This window comes from Rhopalosiphum maidis, chromosome 2 (assembly GCF_003676215.2).
Source record: "Rhopalosiphum maidis isolate BTI-1 chromosome 2, ASM367621v3, whole genome shotgun sequence".
Lineage (NCBI taxonomy): Eukaryota > Metazoa > Arthropoda > Insecta > Hemiptera > Aphididae > Rhopalosiphum > Rhopalosiphum maidis.
This window is the reverse complement of record NC_040878.1, coordinates 5,877,350-5,890,459: the sequence shown is the minus strand read 5'-3', so window position 1 is coordinate 5,890,459 and position 13,110 is coordinate 5,877,350. Positions and strand designations below refer to the sequence as shown.

The 13,110-nt window shown below is 30.6% G+C and overlaps 2 protein-coding genes across 5 annotated transcripts in view; one reads left to right on the top strand and one right to left on the bottom strand.

Annotated features, from left to right (window-relative positions):
- Positions 1-5,893, top strand: part of LOC113552830 (WD repeat-containing protein 47) — a 52,837-nt gene extending 46,944 nt beyond the window's left edge. The window contains exons 5-8 of one of the 4 annotated variants that reach the window (XM_026955782.1): positions 1,262-1,602; positions 2,846-2,982; positions 4,639-4,861; positions 5,335-5,893. In XM_026955782.1, the coding sequence (XP_026811583.1) occupies positions 1,262-1,602; positions 2,846-2,982; positions 4,639-4,861; positions 5,335-5,483 (850 nt within the window). In that variant the 3' untranslated portion in view covers positions 5,484-5,893. The remainder of the gene's footprint in view (positions 1-1,261; positions 1,603-2,845; positions 2,983-4,638; positions 4,862-5,334) is intronic. The other 3 variants (XM_026955783.1, XM_026955784.1, XM_026955785.1) reach the window with 3 other exon arrangements.
- Positions 5,894-9,560: 3,667 nt separating this feature from the next.
- LOC113552374 (puratrophin-1-like) overlaps positions 9,561-13,110 on the bottom strand; it is a 159,294-nt gene continuing 155,744 nt past the window's right edge. The window contains 6 exon segments of the mRNA XM_026955246.1: positions 9,561-10,821; positions 11,434-11,550; positions 11,721-11,934; positions 12,094-12,450; positions 12,558-12,647; positions 12,805-13,054. Coding sequence (XP_026811047.1) covers positions 10,373-10,821; positions 11,434-11,550; positions 11,721-11,934; positions 12,094-12,450; positions 12,558-12,647; positions 12,805-13,054 — 1,477 coding nt within the window. The 3' untranslated portion in view covers positions 9,561-10,372.

Here is a 13,110-nt window from a genome sequence, read left to right as displayed (position 1 = left end):
TCCAATGACATTTTACATGCAGTTAGAAAGTTCGTAATATTTGTGTAATTTGGAAAACTACTTAAATTAAAAACTGTAAAATACTATTTGATATACCGTAATGTTGAACTTCAAAGCGAATAGTAAAAAAGATGCTTCATAATATGTTTCATATAAAAATTGTTTAAATTACATACTACCACCTATTGATTTCGATACCGGTTTTTATGACTATGTTATTAACTATTATTAATTATATATATATAATGGCATTTCGTGTATATTTTACAGTAGATATATTATAATTATTTATTTTTTTTTGGCACACGCATTTTGTAGGATTTAGAAATATTAGCCCATTTTATATCCTTGTTAATTAAGTTTTATCTTTTTATTAACCTAATCTAATTATTATTATTTACTAATATATTATAAACTTAAATTTCCATCATAAAAATTCAGACAATTCTCTCCGTTTAGCTAACGATCGCGTGTTTTTGTTTATCGTGACTTTTAGAAGAACATTTTTAAGTTTTAATTTTTTTATTATTATTATTAATAATATCAAATAAACTGAAAATATGGTATATTATATGTACTATAATTTATTAAAAGTTTATATGTTTTGAATATGATTTACATTTTCAAATAAAATGAATGACAATTTTAAATGTGTCATTGGAAGTTTTTTAACGAAGTAAATTAAATATGTATAGATTGTATACAATTGTGTAAGTTACAAAACTATATTTATTTTTGTCGTTTTAATTAACATCCACGTTTTAACAGTTCGTGATAATACTATACTTTGAACATGCACAATTCGTTTAAATTACATTAACTGTGAAAATACCGTCACCGAGAGAAAGAATATATAAGTAGCATTAGGTATATAGTACGTTAAAAACAAAATATAGGTATACATAATTATATTTTTAATTTACTGATGTCCTATTTAAAATTGTGAAATATTAAATTGAAACATCGATGTTATGTGACTTATTATTTCTCATATGATTAACTCAAATGTTATTTTTTTTTCACTTTGTGACCTCACTAAAATATTATTTTTTTTCGTACTAAACAATTTTGGTTGTCAATTCTAAATATTATATATAGAGCTAAACGTAGTATGCCGGATTATGTTGTTTACTTGTATAATAATGTTCAGTGCCACTCTACCGTGTGTAGTTCAAAACCATTATACGCAGGCTTTGGTCTCGTGCTTAGCACGTGAGCACAACAATAGTTTCTTATATATATTTTATTTTTGACGTTTTAGAGAAAATCATGTGGCTCAGCAGCCGACTGTATTGTTCAAACGTACAAGACACCACAAGGGTTCGATATATTGCATGTCGTGGACGCCGGACGGTTCGCTTATCGCCACCGGCAGCAACGATAAGACGGTCAAGCTGATGCGGTTCAACGCGGAAACGTCCAATCTAGAGGGCCAGGAAATTGAGCTGGCCATGCACGATGGCACGGTCAGGGACGTATGTTTCATCGAGGATACGAGCAACAGGAGCAGTCTGCTCATCAGTGGTGGTGCTGGTGACTGTAAGATATACGTGACAGATTGCGAAACCGGACAACCGTACCAAGCGCTCAGCGGCCATTCCGGTACTTATTTAATATTTTACGTAATTTAGTACTTATTAAATTTGCAGTTGCACGTCATCCGTGAGCCTTTAAACAATATTATTTGACATCGTGTACGTCGCTGCAATCACCTGTGCTAAGCAATTATTAACATAATTCTATTCACGTTTCCAAGGTAGACGATTTATATTTTATATAATATGATGAGTATGTAGGTGAATATTATTAAACATCAATTATTGGCCTATAATAAGCATTCAAACAGTAATGTAGGGAGTATTTATATTTTTCAACGGCATTAGCACTTCGCACTCAAGTATAGTCTTAGTTCACCAATTTATTCACCACACCTTAATATACCTATTCGACTTTTTAAATATATTATATAGTATTTAAAGCTGATACAAAAATTATTATAGAAGTTTATAAATTTCAATAAAATAAAACCACACCGGAGAAAAAATACAATTTTTAGAAAATGGAATTCGAAAATATGACAGTAGTGTAATTCAAGGTTTTATTACATTAAAATATTAGTATAAGCCACGAAAAATAATTTAATATTCTATTTTTATTTATATATGTATGTATTTTATAATGATGCATTCAGCTATAATATTGTCTGTGATTTATTTTTTAATTGTAGTTTAGCTTTTATTTTTTCTCCACTCCAGTGAGATTTTTGTATTGTATTTACTACATTTATTTTATCTTTTTTTGAGAAATTTATAAAATAATGTAAAGTTTTCAATTTATTTTTCAGTAATTATTTTTAATAAAATATTTTTTCATAAAAATCAAGTTTTCATATAATATGGGTCTTCATCCATTTTACTTGAGTAAATAAACAATGTTTAAAATAGGTAGTACGTAATCACAATAATTTATTTCAGTTTTTTTTTTTCATTGATAAAATTTGTATTTGTTTTTACATAATTAAATTGGTTTTTGTATTTAAATTACAAAACTGATATATTAAAAATTGATATGCTTTTCTTACAGAAATTTTGTATTTTTTTTTCAAATTTTCTTTCATTTATGAAAACTTTTATAGAAATTAAACTACCTATGCCAACTTATGAGATTATCCAATTTTTTTTATCAAGTTTTGGAAACTTAAATACAATCCTCTTGAAATTCTCAATTATACTATTGGACAGTATGATGATTTGCTATGTATTTTAATTTTTGTTTATATTTTAATGTTATCATTAACTGTGTAAAAAAAATATGAGATAAAAAATTATGACTTTTATGTTTACAGGACACATATTGACATTGTACAATTGGGGCGGAGCTATGTTCGTAAGCGGAAGCCACGATAGGACCATTAGATTTTGGGATTTGCGGACGAGAGGATGCGTAAACGTTGTCACGCCGAATACTTCTATGGCCAGTCGGGTTAGTATGATGAAGTTCGACTATTAATTAGTTAGAGTTATTAATTTTTTGAAATGAGGTATTTATACGGTTCAGATAAAATAATTTGTTCGAACCTGATTTAATTGGAGAGTTAAATAGTAAACATATAAATAATATTGTACAAAATATTAAACAAATAATATATAAATTTATAACAAACAAGAATGCATAAAAAAAAATCACATATGTTAAAATAGTTTTTATTTTACTGTTTATAAAATTGTTTAACACCAATAATCGTCTACTAAATTAAAACAAAATAATTTAAGTTTATTTTAGCAAAACCGTTCGAATAATTTAAAATTGTTTGCATTTTTTAATAGACTTTTCAGATGATAAGTAATGCAATAGTACTAAAATGAAAATCGTCGATAAAAAAAAAACAGTTATTCTCTAATATCCACGATATACATTGTGCGTGAATAAAAAAAATAAGAAAAGGGGCATGTTATATAATACTCTAAAATAGTATTTATTAAAGATCGTGTATCCAATTTAGTGAAATAACCACAACTACTGTCCCTTTTACTATATCGAATCTGATCTTCTTCACCACGTTATTTATTACAGCTACGAAATTATTGAATTTCAATTCCCATTAATCGTATCGAATTCGAGAAAGTAAAAACCCAATTCTGGTTATGACCAACGAAATTTGCACGTGCGCGTTGTTCATAAGATGTTAATTATTATCAATTTACCGCATGAACACCCCGAACACCTAACCTAAACATGTCTCTTATTCAGAGCGATTGTCTTTCAATATAGGTAGTGGTCTGAACAGAATAATAACGAAAATGAGGTGTTAGTCACAAAAATACCATTGTCGTATGCAATGACCGCATTATTATAGTATATAATATTCAGTATTCCAATGACAAATGTAACGACAAATTCTAAAATACGCATAAAATATAATAAATAATATAAATAATATCATGTGCCTATTAGGTAGTTAAGGTATAAAGGTTACAAAAAATATTAAATATTTTTATTCATGGGCTAGAAATTTTGTTGAGAAGTGCAGTAATTTTTGATGAGTCAACTCTTCATATTAATCAAAGAGGTTGGGGTATCATAAAAAGTGGGTTGTTTTTAATTTTTATGTATCTTTTTAAATTTAGAATATTTAAAAATTAGCTTCCCCGATAAAGCATAAGTGATTTTGTTTTAAAATAATCAATTAAGTTGAACATTTTAAATACAATTTTGATATTAGTAGATACAATATAATTCGATTATACCTTTTTTTACTTATACATTATGTACCTACCGAATTATACTTCGGGTGAAATTTAAATTAAAAAAACAGATGTTGAATCCTTTTACTCTTTTCGTTCAGACTTATGATCACGGATGAGCAGCTTCGCCGCCTACATTACTATATATTAATAATCACATATGAATACATTATAATAATTTATTTACATTTTATACTGTATGTTTATAAATATTGATTTGTTAATATAAAATAAGAACTATAATTAACCATAAATGGCATACATTTTGAAGGTGTTAAAAATATTTCAACTGAAAACTAGTTCATAATATATTACAAACTTAAAATGTATACTCATATAATAATAATAATAATAATTTAATCGTTTTAACTGATTCGATTTTGTATGTATACAGCAAGGATCACCGGTGGCCGCCGTCTGCGTGGAACCGTCAGGTCGACTGTTGGTCAGCGGTCACGAGGACTCGGCGTGTGTCCTTTACGACATTCGGGGTTCGAGGAGCTTGCAGTGTTTCAAACCACATTCGGCCGATGTACGTTCGCTGCGATTCTCGCCTAGCGCCTATTATCTGCTGACCGGTGGATACGATAACAAACTGGTGCTCACCGACTTGCAAGGTACTATTTATTTTATTGTACATTGATGATCGACAGTTTTAATATCATACAGTGATGTTGTACAAACGTCGTAAATAATAAAGTGATTTATTGGACATGTGACATGCCTACCTATCTACATAAACTAAACGCAAACGAGACTGCTGGGTGCGATCGAATTGACGGCCAACAAAGTTGAATCGTCAATACGACAACTTTGATTATCGTGGTATCTTTTCGAGTTAATTCGCATTCAAATCTAAAATTCAAATCACAAACAATTTTATTGTTGTTTATCCTATCCGTTTCTTTACTACATATAATATCAGTATATATTGCGTATTTTGTATACTGACGACAGTATAATATACGGCGATGTATAAGTAAAATTAAATATTAACTTGCTGTGGTTTAAATTTCAGATCTAGTCTTTACATAATATTATTTATTGCCGAGATAATAAAAATAATACAACTTAATATTTCTTTCCGCAGGTGACTTGACTACAACATTGCCGAGCGTTGTAGTCGCCCAACACCAGGACAAAGTAATCTCTGGACGGTGGCACCCTACAGACTTTTCGTTTTTGAGTACCAGTGCCGATAAGACAACCACTCTGTGGGCTTTACCACCATACAAATAATGCTAATAACCAACGAAACCGATTATAATTTAATAATACACGTTAAGGCTTTTTATTACAAGATGTCAGAACGATTTTTAAACAAAAAATAAAAAAGAGAAACAGTGATTTTTGCTAACTTATGTGCTAACAATTTAATAATTAACCTATAGTGTTTATTTTGAAATTTACGAGCTGTTTTTTTTGTTTTTATTTTTATTTATTATATACACATAATTTGTTCTGTATCTTTTTGTTACTCTTTTCTAATTCTACCTGCTGTTTTTTGTTAATGATAATTTTTTTTATTTTTTAATAATAAAAATATGTACCTAAACTTGTGTGATACTACTCCAGATACTCCTCGGTGATCATTTGATTCTAAAACTCAACGCTTAAATTATCATTAATTTGAAGAACTATAATTAAAAATATATAAATTAAATATACCATATTATATTTGTTATATAAGATGAGTTAACTAATAAACTTATTAAGGACGATTTTAAATCGTCAAATTTATCAAAAAGTAGTAAATTATATTATATTACTACATACTACTTGAATAACTATAATTAATGTAACGAGACAAGTGTTTCTAAAAAAAGAAAGTGTTTGTTATAAAGAAATATTATAATCTTAAAATATCATCATCACTCATCAGTATATTTACTTGTTATCATATTACCTATACCATTTATTTGAAAGCATGTATAGTGTACAATTAGAGTTTAAACGGCTAACAACTTGATGCCCGTTAGAACCGGGGAAGTAAATCTTGTATAATATATGGAATTTTGAAGATAGATAACTATTCATTGAGTAGGGTAAATTATTAGTATAAATTATTGAACACGAAAACGATTTTAAATGGAAATGATATGTTAGTTTCTGTTATAATTTATAACTCGTTAGTATTAAAAATTATAAGTTAACATTTTTCTGAAGTACTGAGTACAGTATGTCGCACGAATTTTCGCCAAGAACATTGCATATAAGATGTTATTCATACCGAAATGATAAAAATACTGTATAATATAATATAATTATATTATGTTGTTATAAGTCAACACCGTAGATCAGTGTAAATCAATGCGTGGTATAAATAAGTAAAATTGGTCTATGTATACTACATAAACACATTGCAATACTTTTGTGAGTACCTATTTTAACTTAAAGTTCAAATTTTTACAAAATTCGTAAAAACGATGAAAATAATACGTGTAATATTTTGATTTTGTAGGTATTAAAAAAAAAATTATTAAATGTCCAGTCAATTTGACTTTTTCTAACTTTACACATTTAGTAAACGCCTGTTATGGTGAATGACCGTCTAATTTTAGATATGAAATAAAAATGTAAATTTTGAGATCGCGGCGATAGCTTGGAAATTTCTAATGTAAATTTAATATAGAATATGATTATATCGTGACGTGTTAAAGGTATACCTATACGTTACATTGATATTATGTTTACGGTTGTAATCGCGTTTGCTTATGTTTTTTCCGATGAAGAGGATAATATATAGCCTCGTATTATAGCCATTGTTTCGAATATACGATAATATGAATATTAAACGGTTATAATTTAAATTGAAAACACGAGTAAACGTGATAGGCGTGATTGAATTATACCATATATAATCATGCATAAGAGGTGCCCACTGACAACGCCCATAAGGCCATAAAAGTATTCCAACAGAAAATGGTAATGTATTTACTATATGTACCTATACTATGTACAAGTATTTTAAAATATTATAAAAAAAATATATATATTCATGATTTTCTAACTACAAAAAAATTTTAGAGTTTTTATGAAATTTGTAAAAACTTTAAATTTAAACGTTTACTTATAATAATATATTGTAACGCTGTAATTTTAATTGATCAAAAGTTTCTATTGACATTGAATTTATAAATAAAAGGAAAACCATAAGTAAATAAACAATTTCAAATATTTTATAAAAAGTACTTTGCGTAAGAAACGCTAACATTTACACTATATGTTGGTAAAAATTTCAATTATCTACGGCTATTTGTTATTGAATCAAAAGCACAATTAGTTTTTTCAAAAACTGGATTTGTATAAAAATTTCCGTTTTACTTTTTATTTTATTCTTTATTTGTTTCACTTGATTATTTTGAAAAATATTGGAAATTTTTAATTTTGACCTTCTTAAAGTACAAATTATATCTAATTTCCAATCAAAAACAACTTTTAAAATTGAACATTAGTTAAAAAAAACGTTGAAGTATTTTTTAATTTACTTATCGTCTGCAGTACATACCACAATACAACATCATTGTAAAATCAATCAATTCAATATTCATCACTCTGATCAGAATTCAAAAAAATAGTTGATTAACAATATTATGTTCTTAGATATAATACATACTACTTAATAATATTAAGTATACTATTAAATACTTAATACTAAAACTATTAAAAAAAAAAAATAATCACAGGATAAAAAATGTTTAAAATATAAAACATATAATCATATTATTGTACCATCGATTTGCAAGCATATAAACGCACTGTGCTAGAGTACAAACGACTTAACGACGTCGGGGTTGAGCATAAGATAATTCTAAACTTATTAAACAGGTACTCGGAGATAGGTAAACACAAAATATTTATATGTACCAGAGTACTTATTCAATAAACACTAAAAATACTTATGTGATATTTTCTCTGCTACACGGAAAAACATTAAATCGTTTATATTTTATCGGTCGTCACTGTCCTAATACAACGATTCAAGTCGTAGTATATATCATGTTAAAATAATCATTTTTCTTATTATAATGTACGGGCATTTGATGTAGTGTGTGACAGGTATACCGTTATAAATGCTATATTATAATATCACACAATGACCAAGAAGAAATAAAACGTAAACAAATTCAAAAGTTAAAACAAAATGATTTATTTGTATTATAAAAAGTTATAATTTCAAAACAATATTATAAAAAAAAAAAAAAAAATGTATAATTGATTTTGATTGAATCTGGAACTTTACAATCTAAACTTAGAATAGTTATCCATATAATTATAAATACAAAGCTTAGTGTTAGGTTTTGGTACAAATACAATAATAATAATCATAATGATAGAAAACACGTCGGATGTCGTCATTATTTTATTATTTTATAAAATATTATGAAGTAAAAAATAATACTAAAATAATAAGTAAAACTACCATTAAATTCAGACACACGTGTTTAAGTCTTTATTAATTATATTTGGGTGATTAAGGCACGTTCAACATCACATTAACATAACATATTATTCATATATTTTTTTAAATTAGAATTTATTTTTAATAGACAAATTTAATGCCGGCATTTCTATAATGCCGAAAATGACACCCTGTAAAATCAGTTCTGTAATACGCCTAACAAAAATTATGATTATTAAAATTACATTTATGAGTAAAATCATTCAAACTTACTTCAATACTTTTAAACAGGCTACGAATAAAAAAAAAGAAAAAGAAAAAAATTCACAAATAAAAATTATTGAAAACCTTTTTTTTTAGTACTCACTACAATATTATACTAATAAGTACATGCTTATAATATGCAATATAATATCCTATAATAATCGAGTGCAGCTCTTTTTCAAAATAGATTGTATTATTTTACACGTGAAAACTTTGTTTTTGTCATTAATTGTCGAATTAATAAGAAATAAATAAATAGGTTATTAAATAGGTACTATTTAGATATATTACTATCATATGATAGTTTAATATAATATACAAAACTAAAAAGAAATGCACAACAAACATTCATATTCCTTAAATGAAAACATTTTAAATATAAACCGTTAAATTTTAACGCTGAAGTTAGGCGTTGAAAAGATCATCATCTATATTTTACTAAGAAAAATAAATGAATACCAAATACCTTCCGAGTTCCTCATTTTAATTTTTTTTTTTTTTTTTAAAAGAACAGTTTATATTTAAAACAATTTACGTTTAAGTTTTAAATAGTCTAAATATGCTACTAATTGTTCATAATATATATATATATATAATTAAACATACACACATGCAAATTACATTATTTTTTAAAACTGAAAAATCGGTGAAATTTGTAATTGCGATTTGTATTAAATTTGAGCAACAAATACAATTTTGATGTAATAATAATAACTTGAAAATTTATGTAAAATACATATTGTTTGTTCTCTGAGGATAGATTCAAGTAAGAAAGTCGAAGGAGATCTATTTTTGAGTATACATATATATCTATAAATGTATACATATTATCATGTATATATATATATATAAATTTATAGATATATATCTAATAGAAAATATATAATAATAATAATAATAATATTAGGCGCCGTGGTCTAGATTATCTCTCAACACATAAAATATAACTATTACACAGTACACAGACCGTGTACCGGACCCAAAACATTCGTCTCGTCCGGGTACACGTCCGCGCCGATTATACAATAATCGTAATAAAAATAATAATAATAATAATAATAATAATAACAATAAATATTTATCTTAAATAAACCTTAAACAATCAAAGGTACGTATCTACGTGTAAATAACTAGACTATATCATCGTCGTCGTCGTCGTCGTCGTAGTCGTCGTCATAACGGTGCGAACGATGCGACATATTATATAATATAAATTCAAATTGTTTTTTGTTAAAGGTAAAAAATTAAAAATTAAAATAATAACAACAACGGAGTTTCTCGCAGGGCGTCTCTACAAGAGCATAATATATAGGCGAAGACGAAACAAAAAAAAAAATGATGTGGATTGATCCGGTAACTATTGATTTCCTTTGGGAATACGATTAATATAAAAAATCTATATAATAATATTATATAGCGAGTGTCTGTCTTTTCTGTCTTGTCTGTCTGTCTTTCTGTCTGCCTACAGTTTGACCGATAGCCGCGTGGTCGAGGCGGCGGCCGTCGAGTCCGACGCGGCGGCAACGGTGCCCGACGACTTTGCCGTCGAGCCCTTACTGTTGCTGCTGCTGCTGCTGTTGTTGTTGTTGTTGTTGTTGTTGTTGTTGGCGGCGGTGGCGGCGGCGGAGGCCGGCGACCGGACGAGCGTGTCCGAGGCGATGCTGCCCGAGTGGCTGTTCCGGCTGTACCAGTCGGCCACGATACCGCTCTCGGTCGACTGGCTGGAACACTGACTGGTCTGCCGGGCGCCCTCGCTACTCCGACAGCTCGCGCCGCTGCTGCTGCTGCCGCTGCTGCTGTTGCTGCTGCCCGCGCTGCTGCTGCTCACCGATATGATCGAGTGCGGCCGCTTGGCGATCGAGTCCAGGTCCGAGGGCAACGCCACTATCGAGTTCCGGAACCGTGGGGCAGCTGAAAAAACGAAACGAGCGGTTTAGCGTCGGAGCTCGGTGCGTACACTGCAGCGCAGCGGTTTCGACCGAAAGTATTATAATAACGGGTTGGGCGCTGTTACGCGTATGATATGAACCGTTTATTTCGAGAAAGGTGATAGGTCACGATTTTTCGAAAGGAGTCAAACTCGCAGACACCATTATCTTTATTTATCAATACGAAAACTTAGCTTATTCGTTTACACGGTACAGTCAGGTCATGACGTGCAGCTGATGTATAACGTTTTTTTTTTCTTATGTCCCGAAATTTTCACTTTTTTTATCATAAACTATAGATTTATTATTCGAATAATCAAATAAATCATACTATTCGACTTATATATTTTAGGACGTATACACTTTAATCCGTTGTATTATTGGCGCGCACAGATCATAAAAACGGTTTTATTTAATTTAATAATAATAATAATAAAAAGGGGGCCGCGGAGTAGGACGTTCGAAAAATTATTTGATTTTAGAATTAAACCATTCGTATTCCGAAGAAAACCTCGTTCGGTATAGCTGACGTGTATATTAATCATTTACGAATAGGCCGCGGCTTAAAATAGTTACTAAACACAATCGCACTCACTTTTACTGAGCTGCGCGAACGTGATGGATCGATCGTTGATTTGATCCGCACTCGGCCGGATGTCCAAACAGGGTTTGTTGCCAATTCCCATAGAAGACATTTCCGCCAGCCTAACCTCTGCAATGAATAACAATTTGTAAGCATATTATTGTATTGACCGATATCGGTGCAGACGGTATGCGACGGTAATGATTTGTCATCATCGCCATCATATTATAATACATTGTACACTAAAAATACAACATAAACCGGCCGACATCATTCTTATTCCAAGTTCCGGTACATACCTCTGTTTCGTAGCGCCTGTTTCCACAGTAAGTTGGATAACTCATCGGTCCACGACTGTTTGATGTCTTCGGACATGGACACCAACGTGTACGTGTCGCCCGGCTTGCGTTTTCGGAACCATATTTCGAATTTCGTGTTGCTGTCACCGACTTTGGCGGTGAACCCGATGTCACTGGTTTTTATACTGTTCTTGTACACGTACAAGTCCAGATTCTGCGACAGTAAAAAAAAAACCACGTATGAAATAACTGTTCGATTATTATATAAGGCAACGGGCCAGTTATAACCAGGCATAATGACCCACACAGCCACTTGAATATAAAGGCGGCCACGTGTGTCGTTTGCTGTTCCTCCGCGATCGCGAACACTCACCGTTTGGTCGGGGAATCGTCTAGCCTTGCTAAACAGTATGAGCTCCTCGAACAGGAATACCTGTCGCAAGCACTTCTTGCCTTTGCCCTGCCACACGAGGAACTCGTTCTGCCGCAAAAGTCGGCCCTGCTCTTTCAGGTTGACATCGCACTCCCGGAGCGAGTCCATGGCCAGCAGATCGTTGCCGTGTCGCAACTGGAACCTGACCATGTTTTCGGCAAGCCGGAGGTGTTCTGTGTCACCTTTAGCCATCTTCATGAGCTGTTGTAACAGCAGCGCATACTTGCCCATTCTCTGCACGGGCTTCAATAAGTAACTGGCCAAGTCCATTCGGTCGCGGAGTTCTAATTGTTTTGCCTGTAATGCATTAATTATACCATAAGTACGAAGATAATAATGTACAAAAATAATTACCATTCGTCAAAAATATTGACGAAAAAATAGTAAAATGACCACACACTAACCTTAAAGAATGCAGAACCATATTCGGACATCAGCGAATCCGAATTCGGTTTGTTCTTGTTGTATAGCGCGTACAAGTAAAATTTCTTTTCCTGTACGGAAAAAAATAATAACACGATTAATATTAAAAATCATTAATTTTTTTCGAGGACAGGATACATATCCAATATTGCAATACTTGCGTACAGTAGTAGCAGTATCGAATTCGGATAATATTATTTCTGTATAGTGTATATATATTGTACTTACGTGTTTTAGAAAAGATTCTCCCACTTGCAATGGGCAGTTTTCGTGTCTCTCCAGCTCCTTAAGGAAGTGTTGGCTGTGAAACTCATAGATCTTCTCGATGTTACCGAAAATGACGTTGCGCTGGCCACGCAGGGCTTGTGGAATATCTTCATTGAGCAACATAGGAACGTAGTTCTCTATCACGTATTCCAGTGACTTGACATAATCTCGCTCAGTCTGTATCATTTCCCTCATGATCAGCTTGACGGTTCTGCAAAAGCCACAACATTACCGTTTAGTTTCGTTTAGTTTACCGCACGCTATTCA